At 41.8% G+C, this 26,028-nt stretch overlaps 1 protein-coding gene across 9 annotated transcripts in view; it reads left to right on the top strand.

The window, feature by feature from the left end:
* The window catches only part of NFAT5 (nuclear factor of activated T cells 5), a 58,564-nt gene that overhangs the window by 14,443 nt on the left and 18,093 nt on the right, over positions 1–26,028 (top strand). For 4 of the 9 annotated variants that reach the window (XM_048958831.1, XM_048958830.1, XM_048958829.1 and 1 more), the window contains exons 2-6: positions 1,255–1,380; positions 13,760–14,318; positions 19,008–19,200; positions 22,051–22,241; positions 23,814–23,986. In XM_048958831.1, the coding sequence (XP_048814788.1) occupies positions 1,255–1,380; positions 13,760–14,318; positions 19,008–19,200; positions 22,051–22,241; positions 23,814–23,986 (1,242 nt within the window). Of the gene's footprint in view, positions 1–1,254; positions 1,381–8,111; positions 8,225–13,230; positions 13,293–13,759; positions 14,319–15,580; positions 16,530–19,007; positions 19,201–22,050; positions 22,242–23,813; positions 23,987–26,028 lie in introns of those variants that run through there. The other 5 variants (XM_048958833.1, XM_048958832.1, XM_048958835.1 and 2 more) reach the window with 5 other exon arrangements.

The raw sequence follows: 26,028 nt of genomic DNA, 5'->3' as shown, positions 1-26,028 counted from the left end.
TATAGGAGGCGTTCAACATGGAAATAAGTAAACGTTTTCTTTGAAAACTGCTTGGGATTTGTGGTTCATGGAAGCTTTCTCAGAATGTGGCATGACAACCAACCACCTCCTACAAATATGCACTGCTGGCTGCCTTTTTGTGCCTGCAGAGCTCGAGGTAGGCTTGGGAGCTTGAGTTACGCCAGCTGGGTTTTAAAAGGTGTGAAGGCATGTCTGTCCTCTGCTGGAACTTTGCTTCTGTGCATCAGGACTGACCTTGCAGGTCAAGAAGGAGAACAGAGGGTGAAAAGCCCTGACATCAGTTGTAAGTGCGCTGCCAGGGTCTCTCGCTAACTCCTTCCTGTATGCAAGCTGATTTGAAGGTGTAATGAACCTTCCTGATAAGTTTTAGTGCCTTATGTTGCAAGTTCAGAAGCTGAGTGCCAGCGACAGCTTGCAGCAGTAACCGACTCCTGGCTGTCCTGCCTGGGCTTCACCAGTCTGCCCCGCTCAGATAGGCTGGGAAACAGGAGCACAGAGCCCCAGGGCCACACGTGCTCCCTTTGCAAGCCAGGGAGTGTAAAGACATCCATCCATCTCCACGCTGGGCGCGTTCTTTGTGTCCTCCTGGAAAGGTGTACGTGCAGTGGTGTTGAGGTGGTGCTCCTGCACAGATCGGGGTGCTGGGTGCGATGCAGGGTCACCACCAGCGTTCTTGGTAGAGCTTGCTTGCTTTGCAGTATCTGCAGCAGTTTACTGAGAAGTCTGAGGCAAGAAAAATGCTGCAAATAAATGGAAGTAAGGGATCTGAGATAACGGGAACTGACACTTATTACATGGGAAGACCTTGCAGGATATTCTGGAGATGGTGATACTAAATTAGTCTCTTACTTTGAAAGTCATTTGCACAGTTTGCACTGAGTGCATGTTTGCCTTCAATGCTCGTGAATTTCTTGATATATGCTGTCATCTCTTTCATTCTAAACCAGTACAGCTTCAGTGGAAGTTCATGAATTATTTCTTTGTTGGAACAAATTTTTATCTTTTTGTCTTGGACTTGAGAATGTGTGTCCTCGTGTTCCCATGGTTGGTTTGTTTTCCAAAGTAACTTCATTCTGCGACGCTGAGATCTCTATGTACTTAATGTAACTTCTTAGGGAGGTTCTGAAAATGTTGAGTCATTGTTCATATCTCTTACACAAATACATTATCTTCTCTCTTACTGATCAGGAATACATTTTTTATTAAAACTTTTTCCTTTCCTCTGTCCAACAGAATCTGTCTATGATCTTCTCCCAAAGGAGCTGCAGTTACCACCTTCCAGAGAAACATCTGTAGCATCCATGAGCCAAACAAGTGGTGGTGAGGCAGGTTCGCCTCCTCCAGCTGTAGTTGCTGCTGGTAAGCATTCTCATTTATTCTGTTGCTTTGTTAAGGTTTGTAACGTTCTGGCCAACATGAACAGTGCTGGCAAAGTTTTGGTTGTAAAAGGCTTGTGGAGAAGTTTTGTGAAAACGTAGGAAATATAATCTAACAAACTAGGTGATTTAAATAATGAAGTGTGCTATGTCAGTAGTTGCTGTATTTCACATACAATTTATCTGTAGATGTTATTGATTTTCCTATTCTGCTATTACTCAGAACAGCCCTCAGCTCCTGGCATGCACTCTGTCGTTAGAGGTACTCGTACCTGTTTGAGTCCAAATGCTGACCAGCTGTAGAACTATGAATTCTGGTGAGGATTAAAAAAAAAAAAGGAATGGAGATTGTTTGGGGCCATGGGAGTTCTCAGGCTATAGGGAGGAAGAAAGGTTGTGTTATCTTTTCAGAGGCCTGATGAGGAAGCTTAGTACTTAAACTCCATTCTGACATAGCTCTCTAGTGTAACGTATTATAAAATGCCCAAATGCATGAGAATGTGAAATATTAGTCAGGACAGCACATTTATAACACTGATAAGTTACTTCTTTTTCTAACTGTCAGCACGTAAAAATGAGGCACGACCTTTTTATCTTTTTCTTCTCTAGCTACTCCCATGTTTTAGACTTCAATCTAAAGACTCTGTCATTGGTCTTCATTAAAAACAAGGTCAGCATTTAAGGGCAAAGTTCTCATTTGTGAGGTTAGTCTTAGTGCTGGTTTGCATCTGGAATTCTTGTCAGTAACCGCTATAGATTACTGAACATCTGTGCAATGAGGAAAAAGGGGGAAAATGATAAATTTCATCATCACTGGATGAGGGCTGGTTGTTTGTTTTTCATAATTTGATCCCCACATCCATTACAGAGTCATGTTCCAATTTCCTATTTGGCCTTAAGTTACCTGAGGAAAAATGTGTGTGTGTGAGATAAGGATTCTGATAGCTGCTTTAGTCTTTTTTCTCTCTACAAGTTCATATGCATTAAGTATTTATATGATAACGTTTACCACATTTGCATGGCACAGGAATCTTGATGAGAAATTAAAGTGATTGTAGACTTGTTGGAAAAACTTTACAGCACTGCTCACCTGTCATGTTTCGCCAGACTTCTTCAGAGAGAACCTGTGGATTTAACTGTGCACAGTGGAACTTCAGTAATCGCATTGAAGAAAAATATGTTTTTATTAATTATCTTGAAAGAATTTGTTATTTTTGTAGCAGTTATTCAAAAATAATCTGGGCATATATTTCTAAAATCAAGGTACTTAAAGATCAGTTTTGTTCAAAGATACAGCAGCGACCAAATCCTGTAGCGACACAGATCTTAACAAAAAACCCACAAACCCTGTTACACTCTAAATCCACAGACAGACACAAACTGCTAATTAATTCTGTTTCTAACAGAGAAATCTTAAACACTTGAGGTGAATGGAACTAAAGGTCTGTTTCCTTCAGGTATTTAGTGTCTGCTAACAGCCAGTCCAGCTCCTCTAAAAAAACCAAGAACGTGTTAGCTATCTTGGGGTTAAACTGCAGCAAGATTTTATTCAATGAAAAACTGCAAAGAATACTGTGGAGATTTATTTGCAAACACTGAAAGGAGGACATTTACTCATTCAATTAAGAACACTTCTCAATGTCAGAGGTATAGAAGTTTCACAAAGACTTTGAGCTGATCCCACTGCCAACAGAACAGGTTTTCATCCGAGTGCTGCTGAGGGACCTGCTTCAGCCAAGAGCCGGGGCTGCACAGTGCCTTTGGTGGCACGAGGGGAGGAGTAAGATGAGGAGGAAGGAGCAGAGAGAAAAGGTGGCTGTCGCTTTGTGGTAGTTTACACTGTCTGCTGAGCTCTGGCTTTGGAGGCCTTCCATCGGTGTTGTGACGAGACAGTTAAGTATCTGAGTGCCATTCAGTTTGGATCGGAAGCACCAAGTACAAGAAACTACAGTCCTCCTCGTTGCTGGGAAAAAAAATTAAGAAAACAGAGCAGAGGCTGGTTTTGTTTTCATTGGTTATGTCACTTTCCACCACAGTGAGGACAAGAACAATTGAATCTTGCTCTTTTCTAAACATATGATTGTGATGACCAGGATAATTCCACAGCCGGTTGTGCTGTGTGCACATGTGAGCAGAGATAAGCCCCAGCCCAAAGCAGCGTGGCTGCTGCCTTTAAAGGCCTCCGTGCACACAGCCTCAGAATTCTGGCCACTGAATGTTGCCAGATATTTTTAAGGTGTTAATGGGTTTTCTGTCCTCCACCGTGTGGTGATAAGTGCATCTTAGATAGCTGTTTACTTGGAAGGCGAGTCTGTGGACGATGATCCAAAATATAGGCACAGCACCGAGCTGAAAGGACGGCCCTAGCTCCTTCTCCTCCTGTCAGGAGGAAGGGGAAAATGCTCCATATGCATCACGGATGGAGTGGTGCTTGGTAATTGCTGTAAGTCTGATGCCAAGTCTCATTCCTCTTTGAAGCTGGGGACAAATTTTAGGAACAGAGAAAGCACGTGTACCAAAGTTGTAGGTGAAGGAAGAAGCAAGAAAGGGGAGCTTACACTTTCCTCAGTGACATCGGAGTCAGTCCCCCCTCCCCCAGATTCCTGCTGGTGCTGCCTGCCTTTGGTTCCTCCTCCAAGCTGCTTTGAGCTCAGCTCTTCTGAGGCAGTGCTGGGGCCTGCAGCTGCCCTGGAGCCGTGCATTGCCCAGCGTTCAGCTGCCTTTCGGAATCCCAGGAGTGCTTTTGCTTTTTGGGGGGTTGTCTGTGTGTTTCTTCTGCAGCCAAACCTCATCTTTCTCAGCAGAACCGAACACAGGTGTTTCAGCTGCACTCTTGCCATAGGTGTGCCACGTTTCTACATACATGGGTGTATTGGGTCCTGCTGCTTTCACTAATTGCTTTACGATTGCTATAGTGTCTTTGAATTACTACTGCATTACCAAGCCCTGCCTCTTGTTATAATGAGAAGTCTAGCTGGGCTTTAATTTCTTAACAGGAAAGAAGAAGGAAATCAGCCTGGGCTTTATATATGTCTGTCTGTTTGTACAGGAAAACATGAGTCTAAAATTTACTGTTAAACACCACGATTGGCTCTTCCTTTGTGTGTTTCATGTCCTTAATAGCATTTTCAGGTAGTTGCCACTGTACAGATGATAGGATGAGGAGGAGAAATGTCTTTGGCTTGTGGCATAGACCTGTTTGTTCTGAAATCTTTCCCTGCTTAGTGCCTCTCTTTGTTGTCGTTTTTGTCAGCCCTTACTTGTTCTAAAACTTCACCGTTTTTTGGAAGTGGCAGAGAAATGATGATTAGTCTCCATAGTGCTGTAGGTTATTCTCATTTATCTCTTTTCAAACCAGGCCTTCCTTTAAGAAGTTCTGCTAGCACACTGTGTGGAAGTCTATCACAGATGTCCTTTTGATAATGAGAGGATTGTGCCGTCAGGAACGGTCCTATGGGATGAAAGTTTTTTACTACTCCTGTAGTAGGTAATATAGTTTGTTCTCTGCTTCTCAAAACACAGCAAGGTAGTACATGCCTGAAGCTCAGCTTGTTCAAGGCTTTTCTGTCAGGCACTATTCTGGGGGATTTTGTTCCATGAAAATATTGTGATGGAGGTAGATCTGTTGCTGCAGTGAACAACTTGGTTTTTTTGGAGGAGCAGGATGGTTTTAGCTGCGATGACCTTTCAGGGACAGACTTCTAGTTTTTCCATTTTGAAATTTGTCTTGCAATTTACAGAACAGCTTTACAAGTACTAAAATGGAATGTTGCTGATTGGATTCATTAACTTGTTAATAAATGTGTATCTGATATTCGTTAATCTAGACAAAAGTGCTATTACCCACTCTCTCAATAACGATCAGGCAAGTATAATTTAATAGAACTCTAGGATTTTGAGCTGCTATGTTCACAACCTTAGCTGCTATCTCAAGCTTCTAAGTCTGTTAGACCTCTGGAAAGCAGAAAGGAGAGAAGGGATCTGATTTTCACCCCTATAAAGCATTCTCTGGCTTGTTATTTGCATCGCAGGTGTCTTTGTTCAGGGCATAGGATTTTGCCTGGTATGCGGTACCATAAATACATTGAACGTGAATCATTGTGCAGACTCTTGAAGTACATGAAGGTGTCATGCTGAGAGATGTTACTGTAAGCTGTGCCTGGAGATGTCTTGCATGAAAGAAGCGTGGCTGAAGCTTCACCAATGCCTTCTGCACAGTGTTAGGCTCCGGCTGTAAGGAGGGATGCTTGATTCTTTTCACTTGCTTGTAGAGGTTGACCAGTTTTTTCCTGTTGGTCAAGATGTACTGAGGAAGTGCTTCAATGCTTAAAATACCAACTGCTCATTTAAGTCCTTCCTCAAAGGTGTCTTTCTCGTTAGTAGATCAGTTCCTTGTTCTTGTCTTTTGGGGTTGGCTCACAAGTATTTCCAGCCGTGTACTTTAGACAAGCACTGCATATTCATTCTTTATTTCCAGAGACAGGAATGTTCAAACCTTCACAGCCCTCGTTGAGAAAACTGTTCCATCTTCTTATCATCTGCTCCTTCTTGCTGTAATGGAGTTTGGAAGGAGCTTCTTCAGCTACTTGATGCTCTCTTATGCTGCTGTGCATTTACCACGGAGGCCAATATATCCTTCCCTATTTTCATATTGCTCCTCAGGATAGTGTTTTCTTTCCTGCATCGTGTCACTCTGGCAGGTTTGAGTTCTCATCTGAAACTGAATTCCCCACAAGGAGTGGTGGTGGTGTAAGAAGAGGAACGGATTTTTTTTTTGCCATTGAGATGTGTGTACTGAACTCTTTTGTATCTTCATGTTTAGATACAGTTTATCTGTTACCTATTGAATTTTTCTGCCTCCCATGTTTCTTATGCTTATATCCTAGAGGTTTATGTTCGGAATGACAAAATTTTACCTTTCTGTGTCAATCTTATACTCCTCTTTAAATAAAGGGATAAACTACTTGTCCCCAACAGGAGTAATTCAGCTTTTTGGATCAAAGAGCTGTTATCTTGCTTTAAGCATTTCTGGTCATTTTAATTACGAAAATAAAGCTTTGCTTCTCAGATGCTACTGTAGCAAAATAGATAAATATTTGGATTACCTGTGGGCAGACACTGAGTGCTAAGGATATGGGTCATTTTCCCCTGCAAAGATAAGGCTTTTTGCATCATTTCCAAACTGAAGATTCTAATACTTCAAAATGAAGATTTGTTTTATTTTTGAATAGTTAGTCGAGCTTCTTAATGTAGATTTTTATTGAAAATGTTTTCTCACTTTGTCATCCTTCCTGGTGTCAGTAGTCAGTTTTTCCTGTTGATTCAGAAATAATTACCAGAAATTTCAAAGAATTTCAAAGAGATCGGTGCCACTACTGGGCTTATGACTACACGCTGTAAACAAATTATCAGAAAAAGAAAGCTGCTTCTTTGTAGTTGATCTCCAATGTCTGTAAAAACTTCCATTTCTTTGTAGGCTTTTCCCTTCCCTTCCCACCGCTCCCAGCTGAGGTGCCTTCCTGTAGCCCCCAGGAGGATGCCTTCAGGGATGTCTGTCCACGCTGTGCTTCTTTCAGTTGTGGCAAGCACTTCTTTCTTGCAGGATGAGACCAAGGCAGGTGCTCTATAAACACATCTTCGCTGTGGTAGCAGAGCAGCACAGGATGCTCACTTGGCAGCACTGAGGCTTTGAGCTGTGCCCTGCGAGCTGTGGGTCCCTCAGGGCAGACTGCTGAGTGTCTGTGCCCAGGAGACACCAAAGGAGAAGATTCTTGCCTTATGGAAACCAGTTGGGTGCTCTCTAGCTTCAGTGAGAGCAGTGTAGCTGTGTGGGCTGGTCTGTGCACTGAGCACACATCTGCCACACCGCGTGGAGCAGAGCTCTCTGATAACTGCATGTAAAGGATCACGGAGATTTGTTCTAGATCTTTTTTCTAAATTTGCTTTATTTTCAGTTTTCCCGAATCTTACACAGCCAACAAATCCCACTTTTCCAGTGCTGCCCAGTCAGACACAAACTGCTTCTACCATTCTGAGAGGTTTTTGACAACAAACTCTTGCATTAAATGGCTCTCGTTCTTACATCAAAAAAGGCTTGAGGATTGCTTGTTCCTCAATTAATGATGGATAACCGAGTCAGAGAAGGTAAAAAGCGAACATCCTCAGTGTACTCTGATTCAGGCACTTGCTGTAAGAGCATTGAAGACTTCCTGAAGGCCAAGAGGAATTCCTAATTCGTTGGGAAAAAACCAACCGTGGACCTAAAGAACGAAAGAGGCAGATTCTTAACTTGAGAGGCGCTTTGTGGGACCTATGATGTGCTGTGCAGGCCTGTCTTCGGGCCACAGGGAGTTGAGGGGAGCTTGGAGAGCAGCTGAGGGCCTGGAGTTCTGCCTTGCCTGGCAGGAGCTGAGCTGGGCCTGAGCCACTAACAACAGTGCTGCTGGGATGCCCGAACTGGAGTGTGAATGTAATGGTGGATGTCACTGATAATGAAAGCTGATTGATTGATGTATTTACCCAAAGTATAATGCACTGCTTGGTTCAGCATGTGAATGTAAGGGGAATTTACACTGTTGGGCTTAACGTAAATTAAATTAACCTACTTATCTTGAATCTGAGTGTTTTTTAATAACTGGTGAATTGGATTGCTTTATTATATTTGCTGGGATGCTAGTTTTTTTTCTCTATTAATACACTTAACTTGCATTCTAGCTTCGCCATTCAGAGACAGGCATCGAGTGGTGGGTTGTGTGACAGTGTCTGTCAATAGTGAAGACAAATAGTGCCAGAGACACTTAACCCATCCAATCTCACCCAGGGTATAGGTCGGTCTTGTTTTCAGACTTCTTCATAAGTCTCTTTTCTTTCTTTCCTTTTCTTCTTTTTTCCTTTTTTTTCCTTTTTTTTTCCTTTTTTTTTTTTTTTTTTTTTTTTGTTTCTAAATAGTGGGTTAATACTGATTTGAAACTAAACTCTTTTTGGAAAAGTTGTTGACTTTACATCAGTAATACAAGAACAAGAAAAGTAGAAACCCAAGTTTGGCATGTGAGGTATCGAAAGCAGGTTTGCAGCCACTTTGCAAGTTCTGTTTTTTTACCTGAAAGCCTTTGGCAACACAAGGGTTGATGCTGGAAATTTTGCACATAGTATCCTTGTTTTTGGACTGACACTTCCTCCAGTGTTAGGTAGTTCTATGAATAAACAAGTCTTACAAAAACATGACATGTTAGATGAATTAACAAACTTAATAAGAGTATACTTTGCACATTAAACTTATACGTGACCCTAACCTCATTCTATGTGAGGAGTTTCCATTTCTGTGCTTAATTGTTTCCTGGAATACAATGGTGGATCACATGGGATGCAGGCTAGAAAAAGGTGAGTCCTTCAATGGCTCTGTGCTTGTCCTGGCTGTTCACGTACAGGTGGCAGAAACACTTCTAGAAACAAAAATATCTCCTCTGGAGCTTCCAGGCTGAGAAATGATTTGCGTTGCACTCTAGCCATGATGGAAGGAAAAGGTGTCATTAAGGCACTTCGTTCTGGAAGGTTTGGTAACCCTTGTATTGGATGCTATCTGTAGATTGGGCTGAACAAGGATTTCAGGGTTGGCTTCTGGCTCCACGTGAGTTTTATCCAAAGACAAGTCTCCTCAATGCCAAGAAGTGATTTTTTAATTTTTTCTCCCTTTCAGACATTTTTTAAAAGGCTGAATGCCTTGTTTGCCTTCCCAAGATAATAAGATATAGAAATATATGCCATTGCCTTAGCTGGCAATTCAGGAGGTAATACATTTTCTTTTACAATAGCTTGTTATGGAAAAGAAAAAGACTGCGCTGATCTGCTCATGGGGATGCTCTTTGCTACATGTTCCCTTACTCTCTGATATTTAACAAGCCTGTGATTTTTAGCAGCATGCATTTGTGCCACATGCGTGTTGCATCCCTTCTTTCACTGCCTGCTTTTTGATTTCAGACAGAGCTTGAATTATTCAGTCTCTTGGTTGTGAATATGATTTTGTTGACTTCCCCAAAGTCAGGTAAATGTTTGGGACCAGTAGGCCCCTATTTTAGGCTTTCTGGAAAGCAGATGCAAAATGGAACAACTCAGATTGCTTTGAAATTTAGTCCTTCTAGGAGCAGTGCAGAGTTACAGGTTGTCTTTACTTGCATTCTGAGCTCTGGCACTAATCAGTTTATTAGCTCTTGATTCCTTTCTGCCTTTCATTTACATGTTTCAGAATTATTGATTGGTGTACAAGTTCTGCTGTCCAAAACAGAAGCAGAAGCTCCTTCCGTTGAACTGTTTGCTATCACTTTACCTGAGAGAAAAAAAACAGACATGTAAGACAAATTCTGCACTACTTATTTCAGCTGTCTCACGTGGCATGGAGATGGCAGTCAGTAGCTTCAGGAGGTTTAGTGCCAGCAGTGCTCGAGGTTGCTCTAACGTGGCAGTAGTTCTCTCTCACACTCTATTAATTCAAGACCAAGCCTTGTGAAGCTGGTGCATGTTGCATTTACAGTACTGTGGCCTCGTACTTGCCATAATGTGCACTTGGCTTCTATTCCGTGTTGTTGCTCTGAAAGCAATTCTTACTTTGAAAATATGTTAAAATATCATACTCAGTCTTAAATTTCCAGATGTGCATGCTCGTTGAAACTACATGTTTGTCATTGCAAGCACTGTTAAACTGCAAGTGAAAGAGCCTCCTGTAACTATTTCCTACTGTGTCCAAGGAAAGTAAAGCTCAAATAAAAGAAATGCTTGAACTGGGCAAGGCGTGTTTGTTTCCACTGTCACCTGAGCGACCGCTGACCAGGTATAGCTGTCAGACTGAATGCCTGATGGCTGTATTTTGTTTGTTCTCTGCATACTGGGGAAAGCTTCCTTCCTTAAAAAGTGGAAGTGCAAAATGTTCACACCTCACCAAGCAGTGCCAGGCGAGACTGAATGACCACAAACTGTAGGAAAAGTTGGTTTTTGAACGTAGCATATTCAACCAAGAGACCCCCTGTGGGTGTCAGATACGCATGTGTAGTCACAGGCTTCAGAATAAACTAATGTAACAGAGGGAGCCACGTGAAAGATGCAATACTGTGTGTGTTGTAGTAACTTTTGTGGATTCTTAGTTGGTTGATCTCATTTATTTGTTTACTGGCTCAAAGGAAAATGAGTCGGCTAAAGGCCTGCCTGTGAGAAAAAGCAAATACTGACAGTTGAACACAGTTTGTATAACTTAAAATGTTCATAGAATTACTAATTCATCCTCCTATTTTAAATTTTGGCTATTCTAACATAGCTGGCTTGTTTAATTGGCTTCGGTGTTTGTCATTCCTTCTTACATGTTTTAGCTGGTTCAGTAGGGACAGCGCTGGCCTGTACATGATTTACACGTGCATGTTTCTGGATGGTAGTGGCATTCATTTGAGAATATGGATGGCTGAAGACAGAGGTTTTCTTGCCATTATTTTTCATCTCGATGCTTATGTGTACATAATTTAATTTTATTGGTGCACTGGGATGTGTCTGACACATGGAGGAGAATATAACCAATGTGTGAAGGACATTTTGTTTCTTTCCTTCCTTCCTCAGGGCAAAACACATGCATTCATACACATACATGTTTTTTAACTTTAGGAAAAAAAGATGGAGAAGAAACTGCATTGGGAACTTGGCAGAAATAGCTGTAGTAACTTAAATGTTTCTAACTGCTGCATCCTAAAATAATGGAAGTGTTAGCAGCTTTAAAATAGCTTCATAGTGAAAAGTATTTCGTTCAGTGATTTAAAAAAAAATTCTTTAAGAATCTGAAGGCAAAATGCAACTTGCATTTCTGGATTTACAGTGAGGCACTCAGCACAACGCAGGGCTGTGAGTGAAGTGTGACAGATGTCCCCATAGGCCTTCCAAAAAGGCCCTTCCAGAACTTCTCCAGTACTTATTGCAAACAAAGCCACCCTTGGTATCAAGCTCCCTATAGAGGAGCAAAAGCCTTTTGATCCTAGAGCCCTGCTGCCTGGTTCAGTGCTCGTAATTATTTAATCCGTGGAACCGTGGAATGTCCTGAGTTGGAAGGGACGCACGAGGAACACTGAGTCCAATTCCTGGCTCCGCACAGCAGCAATGGAAATCAAACCACGTTTCCGAAAGCATTTGTCAGTCTTTGTGAGGGGCAGGAAAGCCTGAGCTCTGCGTACGCTGCATCGTAACACGCGTTGTGCTCAGCTTCAGCTGTTTAAAAAGAGCAGAAGCCATTTTTTACATAGGGGAGATGCTGCTGTTCAGCAGCCCGGCCCAGCATCGCTGCGCTCCATGTATTCTGTTTGCAAACACAGCACGTATTTCTGTTTCCTTGAGTGCATAAAGGATGAATAGAAACTAATTCTATTTTAACAAAACAAAGGAAGCATCACAAATAGCAACAGTCTCAACTCAAAGTGGCTGCAAATCAGCTTCTAAATATTGTCACTGAAATTAATATCTGGATTTAATAGTTCTTGCCAATCCTATAAATGTTTCTGAAAAAAAGCATTGCATTAATGCATGATATATAAAGGATAAATTTGCCTTTAAATTGGAATGCAGTTCAAAGTGACTGAATTCTCCAATTTCAGCCGCTATATTTGCCAAAGAACAAACTGGGAAATGGAACTGGTATCATTCATCCGCTCCTGCTTCTCTGGGAGATTTGAGGAAGGGACTCCCTGTGTGAATAAAAGCAGAATTGATTTGTTGTGCTCTGTAACAACCACTGCATTTCACTTGACTCCAATGTGAAATACCTTTGATTTACTTTCAATTTTATTTAGCACAGAGAAGCTGTAAGAAACCAATGCCTGTTTAAAAAGCCTTCCTCATCAATCATGGATGACCCATGTAAATAACATGTAGACTGTAGGAAGATTTTCTGACTTCTGCTGCTAATTAAGTAGATATTGTAGTTGAATGTAATTTTTATGCTACTCTTAAATGGCTTACACTGGATAAAATAGTTCAATTACGTTTAAGCCTTTTCAGAAATAATTTGGATTTAAGAGAAGTCTCGAGAAAAAGTGAAGTGTAATGTCCCTCATCACAACAGGCATCGCCTGTACTGCAGTACCTCGCTGCCCAAACGCACTGTCTTATCAACAACTGATTGCAAAATTAGATTATGTCTAAAGTCTGTGTTCACTGTGTGAGGTGTAGTTAGCAGGGCAGAAATAAAGAAAACAGCATCTCCTCCCTAGGGACTTAAAATCTGGATAAAAAATCCAGTTGTTCCTTAGTGAGCTACAGCTGGCTGAAATCAATACCTGTGTCCTTCCTGCTGCCTCCTCTCAAACACGTCAGCTTGCATTCTCAGCTGATCTGCCCATTAACGTTCTTCAGTGGAAATGATTGCACTGCCCTCCAGACACCTTCAGGGTTCTGTTCTGATCTTTTTGCTGCCCTTCGTATTTCTACAACTGCTCCATTTGTGGGGCATCCGGAGGAGTCACGATCGTGCTGCTTAAAGTGCCCTGCTTAACGTGAATTTGTTGGAGGACTCTCCCAAGCTGTCTCTGTATGCTTAGGGAATTCACCTAATGACGTCTGATAGAAGTCTAATGCAGGACTTGAGACTGAAGGAGTCAAACTACAGAAATTTCACATTGTCTTAAGTCAATATGTCACCAGTCCAGATCTCTCATCCCTGCTTTGAACCTGCAAAATGAACAGCTGTCATAGCGACTGATACCAGTTCCATTTTGCCTACCAACTCAGTTGATTTTGTATTTTATTTCTCATTTATGATGGAATAATCAGCAGCTCTTTTCTCATTTATTTTCTCATATTTTTATTCCAGGATTTGCCTCTGAAGCAGGGAGTGTCTGCATTAAAAATGACCTGTAGTTCTCTGCTTCATAGGTTAGAAACTTATTTTAATATTTTGTGGCTAAGCACAGTCCCGTCTTTTTCAAAAAATAAAATAAAATCCATTGATAAATGGTTTAATTGGCATCGAATGTGGATTATAAGCATTTTGCATTGGGGCTTCCATTATTTTACATGAAATGGCTTATACACAAATAATCAGTCCAGCTGAGGCAATGAAAGCTCTGTTTACTTGCAGCCATTTTTTCTGAATTAACTGTAAGTTCTAAGAGAAGTTGACTGCGGCACAATGCGTTAAGTCTGATTTGGACATTTCCAAAGTACCGTATTGGCGAGGCTTCACCGCTTTGAACGCTTACAGTCCAAAGCTTTCCAAATTCCAAATATTTGTTGGGGGAAAGAAATCCGTTCATAAATCACTTTACTTCAATGGGACTGCTATAGCCAGCACACACACAGAACCATGTGTCTTGTATTTACTTCTGAATTGTACACCGCAGATGCTTCTTCAGCTCCTTCCTCTTCCTCCATGGGCGGTGCTTGCAGCTCCTTTACCACCTCTTCCAGTCCTACCATTTACTCTACCTCAGTCACCGACAGCAAGGCTATGCAAGTGGAGAGCTGCTCCTCAGCCGTGGGGGTAAGTAACCGAGGGGTAAGTGAAAAGCAGTTAACCAGTAACACGGTCCAGCAGCAGCAGTCAACGCCGAAGAGACACACAGTGCTGTACATCTCGCCACCACCTGAGGACTTGCTGGACAACAGTCGGATGTCCTGCCAGGATGAGGGGTGTGGATTGGAATCAGAACAGAGCTGCAGTATGTGGATGGAGGATTCACCCTCCAACTTCAGTAACATGAGTACCAGTTCCTACAATGATAACACTGAGGTGCCACGTAAATCACGCAAACGAAATCCAAAGCAGAGGCCAGGGATCAAACGCCGAGATTGCGAAGAGTCCAACATGGATATATTTGATGCCGACAGTGCCAAAGCGCCTCACTATGTCCTTTCTCAGCTCAGCACGGACAGCAAAGGCAACTCAAAAGCAGGAAATGGGTTGGTATCTGCATTTTTTTTTTAAAGTTCTATCACCATATGCAAAACCAAACTAATAAAACTCCCTTCCCATCAACCTTCTACTCAGGTTCTCACATAAATTCCTTCCCTTCTCTGCCATTCCCTTTGGCATCCTAGCCCGTGATAAAGTCTCACTAGACTTTAGCTGTTTAAACATTAAAGATTAACAATCTTTAAATAAAGGTAAAGCTAAAGTTGGTCACAACAATTGGAGGAGCACTGATGCACTCATCTGTGTTGTTGTTTACGCAAGATTCCTAAAAGTTTGCACAATCCCATTTATAAAATGACCATGAAAATGTTATTGTGTGTAAAAACAAAGGCAGAAGTGGACCGGACGCACCTTAAACATTACTGCTTCGGCAGTATTTTATGTGAGGATTTCAGTCTGTGCACTTTACCTTCTTGTTCGTCTCTTTCTCTATTTTCAAAGAGAGAGAGTGATAGAAGTGAATGGCTTGTAAAGACTTCTCATCATTTGAATTAGCATAGCCTTTTTTAATTAAAATGTTAAGATTCTATGGTGAACTCAATTTTTTTTTACTTGTGAATTCACTTCTGTATTTGATTTTTCAGAAATAAATCTCTAATCCTGTTTCTCTCTGTGCTTCTGGGTTGTGTGCATGTGTGTGTCTATGTGGGCACGCCTGGGTGGTGGTCTCTCATCTCTCCCACTTCACACTGTTCATTAAATGCATTTCAGTAGTTGCTTAAAGAAGAAATATCCATCAGCTTAGTGTGTTGATTATATATATATATTTTTTTATCTTGTGGCTTTTTTTAATACTCTTAAGATGGTCGGGTGGAAAGATTTGATCATTTTCTTTTGTTTTTTTGGGGGGGGAGTTATTTATTTTGTTTCTGTTCTTATGTGTGTGCTTGCAGTATGTTCTAATGTTCATCACAGTCATGGTGAATATTAAAGTTTGACTGATGGGAAAGATTATGATCTTCTCATATTCCAAAGGGAAAGAGCCTGGAGTCTGTATTCCCAGGGTCACTGCAGTTCCATACTTAAAATTTCACTGTGAGAAAGTGAGTCTGAGAAACTCTCCAGAGTGTGCTGCTGCTCCTTCCTGCGCTAGGGGCATCATTGGGCACAGGAGCCAGCCGGTAACCAGGAGCTGGTGCTGTCACCCGCTGCTCTCCTCAAACCTTTGGCACTGCAACTGTGCAGAGATCATTTCGGTGTCTGTGACAAATGCTTTAAGCTTGTCTCATGCTGCTCAGCATCTCTTATTTTGGCAACTGAAAATTATAATGAAATAAAACATTAGTTCTTGCTAGAACCTAGGAAGCAAATTAGCGTGGTTACTTGGAACAAGGAAGCTGCTGCCACCGAGCACAAAGGAGGTCATTCAGTCAGTTACAAAGGGAAGAAACTATCAGGAGGCAAAAACTGTGTGACTCGTGGCAAAAAGAGGAGACGTGGTAAACTCAGGAACAGTGTGTGAGATTTCAATCCAAAGCATCACAAGAGTATAGCATTCCCTAAAACGTTAGGGGCTAAGCAGTGAGCATTTCAGTACTTGCATCAGTATCCTGTGAACAGGGGGTTGGACAAGCATAAATCTTCAGTGCCTCATACAGGCTAGATTAAACAAGTAAAAATCTTATGTAACAGAACTGTCCTTTTAAACAAGAGCTTTGCAATAAGTAATAGCTACGATACTGAGAAAGTTAATTCTGTAGTTAGAGAATGCAGTTTTAGCATGACAAATGTAGGTCACAGAAGTGGCTCTTAAAACTTTCTGTAAAACTTTCCATCCTGATGGGGTTCAGCCAAAGAAGGTCATTTACGTTGGGCCTGAAGAAGAAAGCCAGGAAAGAACACTTGCTGATTTGTGAAGTGGAAATAGAGTTTGTCTCAAAAGAGACTTCAGTTTGCCTTTCAGATGTAGAAAAAAGAATTTATTCCTATGGAAACTCTTAGAATTTCTGAAAGCCTTTTGAAAATAGATAAGTTAACAGTGATTTAGCACAAAGACTCTCAGATTTCAGTCATGCTTGGTCTCGCTTTCACTTTCAGGTCTTCACTTGGAACAACCATGATGCAAGTGCAGGACCAGACAAACGTTAACTCCTGAAATCTATTTTAATAGAATCATGGGTTTTGCCATTTGTATTTTAGAAAAGAAGTGCTAGCTTTGAGGAGACATTGTCTGGTAACAATTAAGCTAATAAATAAAGGTGTGTGTGTGTGAAATATTATTTTTACTACTTGTCTATGCATGGCTACTAGTATTGTAAGTCAACTAAATTAAAAGGATGTGTAAATGATATATCCTGATAATTTGACAAGTAAGAGCACTGAGAAATCCTGGTGAAATCTTTAAAATTACTTCCATGTTCATCATCTAATCTTACTGAAAATAATTCTCTCTTAAAGCTTCTTGAGGGAAGACTTTCCAAGTAATTTTTAGGCAGCATCCCTTCATGTAAATGCTGCAAGGTGTGAAATGTTAGTATGCTGACAACGAAGGTAACTTGGTTTTAAGAGCAAAGTGCTTCCAGGAAAACCTGATGATGTGCTGCAGTGGCCAATGAGTCAATGTCACACTGGTAGAACCTTGTATTTTTGATATCAAAAGTGAATTTCATTGTAATGGCTGCCTCTCTGACTCTTCCCTTCAAAATTCTCTATACAGTCCTCTGCATTAATTTATTTACCTGGAATTCTGAAGTGCAACAAGGTCAGCATAAGCAGTCTGTGTGCTGCATTCACTGCAGTGAAGTGGGTCCAGGCGGAGGCCAAGGCAGCACCCTTTGTGCTGCTTTTCACATCCCCTATGGGAGCTGAACTTCAGCTGTGTAATTTGAAGTTCTGAATGAGAAAAAAGACATTGAGTAACAGTTACTAAATGTATTCCTTTTGATGACTGTGCATTGGAGCAATGTCCTGACAGGAAGTACAGATAAATGATAATCTAACAAGCTTGAATTCAATTACTATTTATCCTGGCTTGTACAAAAGTAAAGAGCACAGCGCTGTTAACTACAGCGTTCTTAGCGTATCACAACTTTTGTATACACTACACTGAAGACACTTTGTCCCTTTTATGTTCCTACAGTAAGGACTGTTTTCACACAGCATTTCCCAGCAGCCTGACTTGCCCCTCGCTGTGCGCAGGACTCATGGCAGAAAGATGCTGCCACGTGGGCCTCCTTCCCTCCGGCTGTGGCTGCCTGCTGTGAGCTGCTGGCGCAGGCCTGATGGGGTCGGGGCAGCTGAGGAAGAAGGAGCAGTAGGTCTGGGACCTTGCCTCGAGCACAGTTAACCTAAGGAACAGAGAAAGTGAGGTTCAGGCTCAGCACAAACCTAGCAGCTCCCCGAGGTGCACTTAGCGCTCTGTGATGTGCATTGCAGACCTTTGGAAGTTTAGTGGAAGTTGCAGCATGGCAGTGAGGGCTGTGGGGGCTCAGGGGACAGAGCCTCCCTGCACACACAGGAGGTCCTTCTGCTGCAGGAGCTGTGCTCAGTGCGAGGCCTCGTGCTGTTCCGTTGTGCACCAGCTGTAGGAAAGCTGTGATGTTCATTAGCATAAGTCACCCAGCAGTTGGGAAGAGAGCACTACAGGCTGCTTTGGAGTCAGGTCCATAGCAAGCTCAAACAGTGGGTGAAGACAGCAGCAAAGCTCTCAGTACTGTTGAAGAGAAGGCGTTTCTCTCACCCTTCTCCCTCAGAAAAAAAGTCCTTGTTAAGTTACTTGTGTGTTGTTCATTGAAACAAGGTTTTGGTTTCTGACGTAAAGCTGCCTTCTTCCGATTGATTAGCACTTAAAAATGCCTTTCTGGTAGTTTAAAGAAAAAATAATGACAGAATTGCATTCTGCATAACCTCATTGAGGTCTTTTTCTGTTCTGTCCCATTTGCTCTGGCGCATTTACATTTGTTAATGTTCGATAGGCTTATTGGACTTGATAATTATAAAAACCTCCTCTATGTAAAATCAAGAGTTACCTTTCCTTATGCTTTAAAGTGAACAAAGAATTGGATCCCAAAAAGTTATGCTTTGGAGGGCTTCTTCATTCAGGTTTTAATTATGGAACTGATCTCAGCCAATACGGTACATCTTAACATGCACACCTGCAAAGAAACACTCTTTTGCATATACTGCAGCTTTACAATTTGTGCCATTACGTTGGAGCCTTTTACTACAAGTAATTTGTTTTAAACATAAATTTATCAAGGTGTTTTAACGGAAACTAGCATTTGAGTTTGCATGGATATACAAGGTCAGGAGGAGACAGGCATGAGGCTGTTTTCCTATTTCAAGTATCATTTAACCTTAAATCCATTTAGTGTGTGTGTGTACCTATGCATATTTTTAACAGAAGTTAAATGGCTTATTCCAGTAATAATAGGCTGTATCAAGTACTATGAAAACAGCAGGTTATAAGCCTATTTGTTAATATAGTTTAATGCTAATTGCTTTTCCCTTCCTTTATGTTTACTCTTTGAAAAAGCAGTTCCTATTTGCACTGGATGGAAGAGGCAAGGAAGCACCATTGCTCTTCATCCTGCAGGTTTCCTTCTGTGTCAGAAGGAGAAATCTCTCAACTATGAATCCTCCGTCCATTAATGTACACATCTTACCTCTATAGCTTTTCTGTGATGTTTTTGGAGCTGCTTTTAACATCTTTTTAACGGTCTGCTTTGACTTCTCAGAGCGTCGGAGAGCCAGAAAGGAGCTGGAGGGAAGAAGACCCCAATGTTGTGTGGTCAGTATCCAACCAAAAGTGAGGGGAAGGAGCTGAAGATAGTGGTGCAGCCGGAAACCCAGCACAGGGCTCGTTATCTGACTGAAGGCAGCCGAGGCTCAGTGAAAGACCGAACACAACAAGGTTTTCCAACTGTGAAGGTAGGCTGTTCAGGATTAGGTGATATGAAAGTTCCTTTTCGAGGGATACTTCAGTAGGTGGGAGCTGGTTCAGTTCAGATAAGGCGTGGTGTCTTCTTGAGGGTAGGAAGGCTGAATTGAAAGGACATCTCCTTGCATCACAGCATTACAAGAGGTGGGAAATTTCACGTCAAGGCAACGATGCCTCATCCCTAATGCGTGCTGTTAGGCTACAATTAAATGAACCGCATACAAATAGCGGAAAGTTGAAAAATGCAAAAGTAGGACAGCAAAATTCCGTAACTGTTCAGTCGCTGCTGCTGGGTCATCATTATGTCTTACTGTTAAGAATGTAAAACAAAGCTTCATTCCAAAAAACAGTTAAAGGTTGTGTGTTTTTTTAATAAGTATCAGGATCCACATAAGGATCTGTTAGCTGAGGTGTCAGAGGTCATCAAAGAGTTGCAGTGATCGCAGGATGATTGTCAGTGTGGGCAAATATGGAAAATGGGAAACATGGTACACGGCCTCCATGCATCCGTGGGAGAAGTGAGGGCAGCAGGCTCAGCAAGTAACCACAGCTGTTACCATACAGCATGGTAACTGTTGAGTCACATCCTGAGCACTTGGTTGAGCACCTGGGGAAAGGACCTGGTCAGCCCTGGGAGCACAGGTGAAGGCAGTTCACTTAAGTGACTGGGAGAGGTGGAGCCTGGCTGCATCTCTCTTAGACCTCATTTAAGGACCAACTGCCACTGGGGAAGGAGCTCTGGTTGGAGATCTCACCTTTGTGGGTGTGTTTGTTTTTGTTTTTTTCCCCTCCTCCTTCCTGTGAGCTGAGATGTTCATGGGCAGGTGAGCGATTTTCCTTTGTAACACCATTCTGTTCAGATTAGTCCCTTTGCTGCTGCATTCCTGTATGTCCTTTCACCCCGTTGACCTTTCTGATTGTCACACATAATGACAAGAAAAATGAAAGCTGTCTCCTCTGATACTTTTCTTTAGTTATTCCAGTTTAGGAAAGCAGCAATGCAGTTCTCTATACAAGCTAGTTTGTTAGGTCCACAAAAAAAAAAAAAAGTTTGTAAGGCCTGCCTGGAAAACAAATTTGTGCTGTTTACAGGGTATTAAAATGCACTTGTCTTTAAAGATCAGTTCAGCATTGCAATCATCTCCAACACTTTGCTCCATCCTCTTTGGTAATATGGAAGTCCAGTAAAGTTTCATAAGAAAAGAATCCATTCATATACTCCTGTTGCTATGGCGATTTAGTGTTCGTTTATGTGGACTTTCTTAATAGGCCTTTGTTTGTCTGAATTTCCTCTTAATTCCTTTCCCAGTTACTCTTTAGCACCCGTCAGTGAAAATTTTCTGTTTGGAAGAGTCTCGCATTACAAAATTCCTTGGAAGCTCAAGCTGTTTTACCAGCAGGCAAACTAGTTCATACCCTGCACACAAAATTACTTTGGACAATGCAGCAAAAAAATCCATCAGTGACTTAGTCTGAAAACTGCATTTGTTGTATTCTTGAGAAACTTGCTTCTGTTAGAAAACATCACCTTTTAGTAAAGTTCTTGCTAAAGTACTTCATGGAAGCCATGGGCTTTTGAGCCCTTTGCTGTTAACCTGATTGCATACACGTGAGCCTGTGATGGGCCACCTCCAGAAGTCTTTTGGCTTGGCCCATCTGTAGCATAGAACCCAGCTACCTGCTTTAAACTCGAGGCTCCATTTGGACGTGGGAGGCATACTGTGATCTTACAAGTGTTTGCTAATGGTTTTACAAGCCAGCTAAGAACTCCAAAACTAAGTTTTCTGAGTCTATCAGGAACTACTCTGAGAGATCCTCTGGGGGACTCCGCGCTCCTTTGCTGTCACCTTATGTATAATCAAAGAATATTAGGATGTTATAATCACAAAATAAACACGAGAGTTAGGCAAAGTAGACTATGATAACAAAAGAGAATAAATAGAAGGCTTACCCTTATGCTGGGCTCACCCACAACACTCCAGCAGAGATCCTTCCCCACTGGCAGCCAGCTCTTAAACAGCTCTAGGAGGGATGGCTGCATGCCTTCCAGCAGCACAGCTGCATTGCCTTCACCTGTGCTGCTGTGGCTGACTCAGTGCTCGCCTCAGGTGATCAATCAGGGTTCAGGCCGTGACTTAGCAGTTCCCATACACTTTACTACTGCAGATTGGGCTTTATTCCCCTCTGCAAGTATCGACTATGTTTCCAGACCTAGAACAAAATGTAATGTTGTCACCCAGAAATCCTCTAGCAACAATTACAACAACACTAATTGATCAGTTGAATCATGAGAATGTAAGCTGCTAGCTGGTTGATCTGCGTGCATGTACTGACCAACACATTCTCATGTACCTCACAGTCAGCCACAGCAAGTTTCTTCTTAGTTAACTGGTGGATGTCATAGAATCATGTCAGTGCTGGTGGGGAGGAGGCGAGGAAATTGTTAAAGATCAGGTGGGAGTGAGGGATCATTAGAGATGTAAAAGTTGGAGTTGGTTTAATTCCATGTGAAGGCGTATAGGATTCAAGCTGGTTTATATACATTGATATTCATTTCACCCGTGTGTTCTAACAGCAGAACAAAGGACATTAACCACCTATTTTTGGGAACCTGCTTTAGCAAGGGGGTTGGACTCGATTTCTTGAGGTCCCTTCCAACTCCTGCAGTTCTGTGATTTCATTTATGAACTAGATTTAAAAAAAATCATGCTTACCTTTGGTTTGTTTCCAGCAATGCTGGGAGTAGGTTCACTTCAAGTTCAGCTGCATGAAAGGCTCCCTGTTTTAATTAAGACATTGCTGGTCAGTTGAACTATCCGATCTGTGCTGCTGTGTTTCAGCTGGAAGGTCACAACGAGCCGGTGGTGCTGCAGGTGTTCGTGGGCAATGACTCCGGCCGAGTGAAACCGCATGGCTTCTACCAGGCCTGCCGGGTTACTGGGAGAAACACCACTCCCTGTAAGGAGGTGGATATCGAGGGCACCACTGTTATTGAGGTGGGACTGGACCCTAGCAACAATATGACACTTGCGTGAGTAGTTCCTATTAAAAAATAGATATACGTTTAACTTGTTTGTTTTCAGAGACTGATTTTCCTTTCTCCATTGGATTGCTTAGCAGTTAGAAGTATGAGCATCTCAGCACACGTCAGGCACTTAGTTAAAGCTGCAAGCATAAGAGAAACATTTAAATCCCATTCTCTGCTTATTATGCTTAATGTTTCATCTTTTTGTAGGAATTTTTCTGTGGACTTTGTTATATTAGAGTTTCGTGGGCTGTTTAAAGAATAACCTGCACATTGAAGTTTCACGTGAACCATGAAGTTGTCACTGGCTCCACTGATACCTCTTCAGTTAGCAACTATGAAACTGGTTATCAGAAGAGGAAAGGAGAATAGCAGGATCTTTAGTCCTCAGAAGGGCTGGGACATTTAGACAAGGAGGTTAAACTGAGTTTTCTCTCCTCTCTGTGCTTGTTCCATTTCAGTCGTTCCTGTCAGGTGGTTCTTTATCATGAAAGCTGTTAAAATTGAGTGCGTTCCTGTCTTTACAGACCTTGTCTGGTCAGATACAGGCAAAATCTTGGACGTAGATGAATGATGCGTTTAAGCTGTGTGTGCTGCTGCTCAGGAGGAATGAACTCAGTCTGATGGATCGTTTGGCTTTTTTGTTTTGTATAACATTTTCCCATAAGCAAAAACTACCCCTTAAAATAATTTGTGATTGCCCTCAAGTGGTAATATAAAACCCTGTAAGCATGGAGATACTGGAAGAAATGAGTTACCAAGGAAGACAAGTTTTGTCTAGCTGTTTTCCCACAGGATACCTGAATGCCTCAGGAATCTTCCTGGTGTGTCAGTGGTGATGCTGTAGTTGTTGCTGAGGCAGTGGCATTGCCACTTGGGAATTGCTGTCTCTTCTCCCCTTCTCTCTACTCCCAAGCTGTTCCTCATTGGGTGACATGCAGTGCAAAGATTTGCTGTGCTCAAATTCTGTATCAGATGCCCTGTGTACTTTTTGGATGTAAGGCCTGAGATCCTGGCAGAGTCAGTGTTCTTTTCCTTAAAGCACATCAGGCTGTGGGGTTTTTCTGTTTTTTTGTTTGTTAATCTTTTCCTCTAAATCATTTTGCACCTGTCATGTCTTTCTATAAGCTGGCATGGCATTGCTCTCTCTCACCCTCACACTTTGTATCTATTTATCCCAGGCCCACAGTTACTGCCCTAAACTTTTTGTTTTACTATTATCCAGAATATTTTTCATTAATAACCCTGCAAGCCCAGATCTGGTCCAGGGAATAAAAGTATAAAGATCTCCAATGATAAATTGAATGCTTACCAGAATTACTTTCTCGTATGGCATTTTCTTTTCTATTCATAGTATTTTCATGTTCCTTCCTCCCATGATTTGGCATCCAGATTAAGTAGGGATGAATTGAAAACCAGTATATAATGAGAAAGGTTATACAGAAATTTCCATGTGAATAATTAATAATATTTCAGTGGTTACTTCAATAATTGTGACTTTCTATGGCTTGCGTAACAAGTGAAAAGATTTTAAAAGATGCTGAATTTATTAAACTCTCAACTGCTTCTTATTGTCAGGGTTGATTGCGTGGGAATACTGAAGCTGAGAAATGCTGATGTCGAAGCTAGGATTGGGATTGCTGGTTCCAAGAAAAAAAGCACACGTGCCAGGCTGGTATTTCGTGTCAACATCACTCGCAAAGATGGTTCCACATTGACTCTGCAGACACCTTCTTCCCCAATTCTGTGCAGTGAGTATCAAAGCAAAATGTTGGTATTAGAGGACTCTGGGTTTTGGTGTGATTGAAGGAGTAAGGAAAAAAAACAACAAACCAAGAACAAAATGAAAGCTGTGTTAATCTGTGATTATTTCAGAATTGCTATGGCTTAAATCAAATGGGATGATCTTAATTTGGAGCAGGGTCTTAGTTATATGACTGACCAATATTTAAAGGTAGTTACAAAATGGCTAATCTGTTATTAAATTCATTTTTGCCTTTTAAAAGATGAGGAATTCTGTCAGGCTTTCTTTGAAGGGATCGTATGACTTTAAAACAGGTTTTAATCTCTTTGTAGTGTCACTTCCATCTGCCAGCGTTCAGTGATGGAGATGACTTGTCATAAGTTACTAAGCATGGCTCTGTACAGATGTGGGAGTTCATTGAGCCAGAGGGGGAATCTGTTCTGGTTCAGTGCAAGAATTAAACTTGTTACAGCTATTTATTAAAATGCTCTGTTTAGCATTGAGAACAGATGGTTGCATTGACAGTTCAGGTTATGCTGACCAATGTGGAAAATGAAATCAGAGTAGAGCTTCTGCTTCAGTTACAGGAAATTTTGCTCACCTGTCGGAGAAAAGATAGGAAAAATAATGCATCAATTGCTGTTTTAAATTCTTTGTATTTCTTGATGAACAAGAGGATAGGAGAGCTTTTTCTCTGTACTTGGAATTTAGTATGATTATACAAGTGCATTAGAAAGAGAGTGTCCAGCAGTGTGAGGGAGGTTCTCCTCTCCTCTGCTGTGCCCTGGGGAAGCCACATGTGAGCACTGCAGCAGGACAAGGGGCAGTGAGCACAGATTGGAGCCCGAGGCGTTCCGTCTGAACAGGAAAAAAAACCTCTGTCCTGTGAAGGTGGCAGAGCCCTGGCACTGCTGCCCAGAGAGACAGGGGAGCCTCCTTCTTGGAGATATTTGGAACCCACCTGGACACTTCCCTGTGCAAACTGCTGCAGGGAACTGCTTTGGAGGGCTGGTCTGAGGGGGGTTCAGAGTTCCCTTCCAGCCCCTATGGCTCTATGATTCCGTGCCACTGACAGCAGTATTCATAGTGTTCCCAGAGCTGCAGTCGTGAGATGCAGGCTCTTTAACGAAGCCTGCTTGAAGTGTAGGCCTTACTAATTTGATAGCAAACCTAAATCTGGTTTCTCTATTGAGAAGTTCATGTGTACTGAGCATATTTAGTAGCTGCGTAACGGTTGCCTAGGAGCCTGCTTCAGCAGTTGTAGAAAAATCCTTTCTGAAAGGTCATTAAATAATGTGGACTGTTGTGGTATGTATGCTCTTCTGTGCAGTAAGCGAAGAGAATACTATTATTAAACACTGAAAGTGGGCCACATGAATGCAAAACACAAGTACAGTCTTACACCACTAGGATTTTATGGAGAACAGAAAAGCTGGCTGAACAACCTCTGCTAGGAGCTGGATTTATTTTGTTGCATATTAAATGTGACAAAGTCAAAATGCATTATTTTAAAAATCTGTTTCTTTGTTCAAGAGCCCAGAGGGAAGTTCAGATTCTTTGCCAGGAGGGTTCCAAAAATGTGCTTATGCACTCAAGTGTGCTTCTGTATTTCAGCTATTTTTGGTGGTCATTTTCCTTTGGCACAGGTGGTTTTATTGGGTTTGTGCTTTAAGAAGCACAGAAGTAGTTTGCAGCACAACCCATTTGTAACCTTACAGCCCATGATTCGGCTGCTGACTTTGGAGAGGCAGAGGTTCCTAGGGGTGTGCATTGGTAAGCTGCATCCCCTTTGCTGGCTCAGGGGGCACGGATTGCTGTAGTCCTCAAAGGAAGAGATGTGGCTGCAGCAAGGATTTATATTAGCAGGCATATATAGCTCTTGAAAATAGCTCAAATGCTGAAAATTTTGTTTGAAAGGTTTAAAAAATGCAGTAGAAAGGGGAAAAGATGACTTGTGGGTCATTTACCTACGTGTTGTTTTTAGAGTCGTTACATTTAGAAATGAAATAGTAGACATAGAAATTTAGGATTTGTTTTGTTCTTTCCCGT

Source organism: Lagopus muta, chromosome 12, assembly GCF_023343835.1.
Source record: "Lagopus muta isolate bLagMut1 chromosome 12, bLagMut1 primary, whole genome shotgun sequence".
Taxonomy (NCBI): Eukaryota; Metazoa; Chordata; class Aves; order Galliformes; family Phasianidae; genus Lagopus; species Lagopus muta.
Note: the sequence above shows the minus strand (reverse complement) of the source record. Positions and strands in the feature narration are given on the sequence as shown.